The sequence below is a fragment of the Drosophila grimshawi genome, unplaced genomic scaffold, assembly GCF_018153295.1.
Source record: "Drosophila grimshawi isolate 15287-2541.00 unplaced genomic scaffold, ASM1815329v1 contig_1369, whole genome shotgun sequence".
Lineage (NCBI taxonomy): Eukaryota > Metazoa > Arthropoda > Insecta > Diptera > Drosophilidae > Drosophila > Drosophila grimshawi.
This window is the reverse complement of record NW_025062891.1, coordinates 4,605,582-4,609,651: the sequence shown is the minus strand read 5'-3', so window position 1 is coordinate 4,609,651 and position 4,070 is coordinate 4,605,582. Positions and strand designations below refer to the sequence as shown.

The window sequence follows — 4,070 nt, the reverse complement described above, 5'->3', positions numbered from 1 at the left end:
AGTAAGGTCACATCGGTTGCACTTGTTGGAGCCGCATGCCGCACACGAGCCCGGCGGCTGTTCGGGCTGGCGGCTCGGTCGCGTGCTCCAGTTTCCCAGTTGCCTAGCCCAAGAACAGCTAAAGCGGCAACAAGTCAACGACGCACAGCACACAAAAAAGAGACAATGCGACACAAGCTGTGCTCTGCCGCCCAGGGCGTCAATGCTGCAACAGCTCCTGCTGCTTTCGATTCAGATAAGGCATCGATGCCAGAAGAAGATGCGTCAACAACTAATAATAATTATTGAGGCTTTTTATTTGCATTTGCACTTGCACCAACTGCTGCAAGTGCGCGAGAGAGAGAGAGAGAGAGAGAGGAACTAACTAAACGACAGTTCTCCCTGTCTTTCTCTCTCTCTCTTTCGGTCTTGTTCATTTGTGGGTCTGCTCTGCCTGGACAATGATCACTAGGCAAAGCTGAGCTGACTCGCAATCACCCCCCAGTAAGAGCAGGCGGCACGCGTATGACCAAAAAGGGGGTGGTTGCTGCTGCATCTTATTGGGCCGCTGCTGTTGCCGCTCTGCCGCTGCTGCTGTTGCCGGCGGCATTAAGGGGTTGGAGTTCGCCGGGCAAACGGCGGCCGGTACGTCCGCTCGACGTGTGCTGCAGAATCAGTCGAACGCCGTTCGCGCACACGATAAGTCACGTGCTCAAAACTAGCTCCGCTCAGCAAGTTCAATATACGCACACACCAAAAGTATTCCAAGTTCAATGTGCTCTTAGCTGCAAGCTACAAAAGTGATAATATCAAAAGATAAAAATCAAAAGCAGATATAAATATATATTCGAACTGCCCAATTCAAATAACTAACCATGGAGCACAATATGCACGTTAATGCGCCACCTTTGCATCATTGGGGCTATGGTGCCGCTGCCGCCGTTATGCCTGCCACTCCGCAGAGTCATTGGGTGCCGCCGCCCCAGAGTCACAGTCATCACAGCCATCAGAGCCATCATTCGCACAATAGTCTGAAACGTACGCTCTCCGAGAGCGATTGCGATGAGCTCTACTCCGAGGAATCGTCCAAAGAACAGTGCGTATGCGTAATGTGCTTAAAACTTAGTTTAAGTATTGTGCTATCTTAAAAGTCAAATTGTGTATAAAATCTTAATTTATCACAATTCTTTGTCGAGTTCTGTGAGCAGGCTAATGGGGCTTTAGAGAAGGTCAATATAGTTGAAAAGGAAAAAACCAAGTCTTTAAATAATTATGTTCTGCATTTATTCGTCAATCTAAAATAAATATCGAAATAATATAATTGCATCATGTAAATGCTATATTGCTATACTTTTGATATCCCTAACTAGGTAGAATGACTTTTCCGAAAACTAAGCATTAGAATAACCCACAAGAACAAATCCAAAAGACTTTAAGTTGAGATTGCCAAACAGTTCTTGAAGACACAATCTAAATCGCTCGTAAGGATACTTGATTGCTCAAGGGTCTAAAGTGGGTTTAAAGTCAGGGCATAGAGATGCTGTTTTTTTACAAAAGATCTTTCATATAAGCTCCCTCTTATTTAAAATCTCTCAAAATTTCATTATTTTTACAGAATCTCGCCCAGCGGCACGGGCAGTTGTCAGCTGATGAGCCGCAAGAAGCGTCGCGGGGTCATCGAGAAGAAGCGTCGCGATCGAATCAATTCCTCGTTGACGGAACTAAAGCGTCTGGTGCCCTCGGCCTATGAAAAGCAGGGATCGGCCAAGTTGGAGAAGGCTGAGATTCTTCAACTGACCGTAGAGCATTTGAAGAGTCTGCAAACAAAAAGTAAGTAATGCTTATTCAATAAGTCCTTTCAAATCTTAAGTTAAGCTTTAAGGACTGCTTTACATTTTTGATTTAATGAGTAATATCAAAAGGGAACAAAAAGAAAGTTGGAAGCACGATAAAGTTCAAGCTTTAGATATTGAATTAATGGTAACATCCATCTTTCTCTAGCCTACTTCTAAAATTAAACTTGAAAAGAGGCTTTCCGATTTTGCTGTTTTATTTTACACTTGAAGACTTGATTAGAACTATAATTTTGTCTCCGATCCCGTTAAGTAGTAGACAAATGATGAAATTATAGATTTTCTGGCTTTGTTTCAGTTCTTAAGTTGTTATTTTCATTGAATCAACTAAAATCGTGAAATATTTTCAAAGGCTTCTTAAAAGTACAAAATACAAATAAAAATATATACAACAACCAGCGAAATTTGACGATCTCCTATTGTTATTTAGCCAGTTATTAATTGCATGGGAAAGTTGATCCCTTACAAGCAACACACAATATGTGTCATATTATGATAAAGCTGGATAAACAATGTTAACCTGTTGGCCCAATGGGCCTGGGAAAGAATACAAATTGGCATTGTAATAGGGAAAGTACACCGCCCAAGAGAATACCGAATCTCGGCACTTCCCACGCTGCTGCTCACTGTCTGATAGTAAAATTACCACCACCATCGCCACCACGGTGCACCACCCGCTTTTTACACCCCACTCAAGAGCAAACCGAAACGGGACAGGGGGTAGTTTTTTCTTCGCGTGGGAAACTATTATTTACGGTATTAACTGTTGCAACAGCTTATTGACTTTTTGCCTATTGTTTATTGTTTGTTTGCAGCCATGGACTCGCTCAGCTACGATCCTCAACGTGTGGCAATGGACTATCACATCATTGGATTCCGTGAGTGCGCCGCTGAGGTAGCTCGCTATCTGGTCACGATCGAGGGCATGGATATACAAGATCCGTTGCGATTGCGTCTCATGTCCCATCTGCAGTATTTTGCACAGCAGCGAGAGATCTCCGCCAGCGGCGGCTATCAGCCCAGTTGTGCGGCAACGCCCTATCAGAGCTATGCCACGCCCAGCAGCGCCAGCTCCTATGTGTCCAGCTCGGGTGCATATATGACGCCGACGCCGCATCATGTGACCCGCTCCAGCGTCTCCACAGCAAGTGGAGCTGCCGGCAGTGATGCCAACATTGGACCACTCGAGCCACGTGCGGAGGCAACCACTCAGCAGCAGCAGCAGCAGCAACAACAACAACAGCAACAGCAGCAGCAGCAGCAACATCAGCAACCCCAGCAACAACAACAGCAACCACAACAACAACAACAGCAACAGGCAAATCAACACTATACCCAGGAGCACCCTGGACACGCGGAGCAGCCGCAATCGCAACAGGTGCCCACCTATATTGATCTGACGAATAGTCATCGCGTCAATGAGGCTATTCCCTCCATTCCCGTCGAGAGTTTGAGCTACAGTGCGGCTCCTCAGTATCCAGTGAGTGTTGGTCAGGACTACAACAATGCCAGCGCCCTGCAATATGCCACACCGAACGGCGCCAAGCCCTATCGACCCTGGGGTGCCGAAATGGCATACTAATGTCGTGGAGTAGGGGTATTCCCCGCCAATCTACAAATGCAACCCATTCTAGTCAGTTCAAACCCGAAACATGTGTGATAGTCTTAAGTAGTGCATCTCGATGAGATCCCAAAATAAAAACCTTCAATTTGTATATAGCTTAAATGCTTTGGATTAGTCTAACTTTTTCTACATTTTTCTATAAAGCATAGTCTGTAATTTATAAGCATACAGTTACTGTAAATAAAGATATAGTTTTGATAATGAAAAAATGAGCAGATCTTTAATGGAAACCACAGAAAAATAAGTTACTAAATTCTTAACAGACCCAAAGTTTCCTTACTGGATTTGGATTTGTTAAGAACTTAGGCCTTGGAAAGAATCTCATATTTCTTAAAAGCGAATTGGCCTTCTGAGTGATTTTGATGATACTAAAATTGAACAATCTAAATACCCTTCTTTCTTTTATATCCATCTTGTATGCCATATTCAGAATTGATGGTAGTAATTGAAACTTTGATACTGTTTTTAGTATTATATATTTATTATATTTATAAAGAAACTGTCTCGTTATCATAGCTAAAATGCCTTTGACTTTGTCCCAAAACGCCTCTATATGCGATTCTCATATTCAAATACACGCTCGAAAAATGGTTCTTGTATGAAACACTTTTTAA

The 4,070-nt window shown here is 43.5% G+C and overlaps 1 protein-coding gene across 1 annotated transcript; it reads left to right on the top strand.

The window, feature by feature from the left end:
* The first annotated feature begins 854 nt into the window (after nucleotides 1–854).
* On the top strand, nucleotides 855–3,547 carry LOC116805082 (hairy/enhancer-of-split related with YRPW motif protein). Its single transcript, XM_032735043.1, has 3 exons — nucleotides 855–1,075; nucleotides 1,595–1,809; nucleotides 2,648–3,547. Exons 1-3 carry the CDS (start codon nucleotides 855–857, stop codon nucleotides 3,412–3,414), a joined length of 1,203 nt encoding a protein of 400 aa, XP_032590934.1. The 3' UTR covers nucleotides 3,415–3,547.
* The last annotated feature ends 523 nt before the right edge of the window (nucleotides 3,548–4,070 follow it).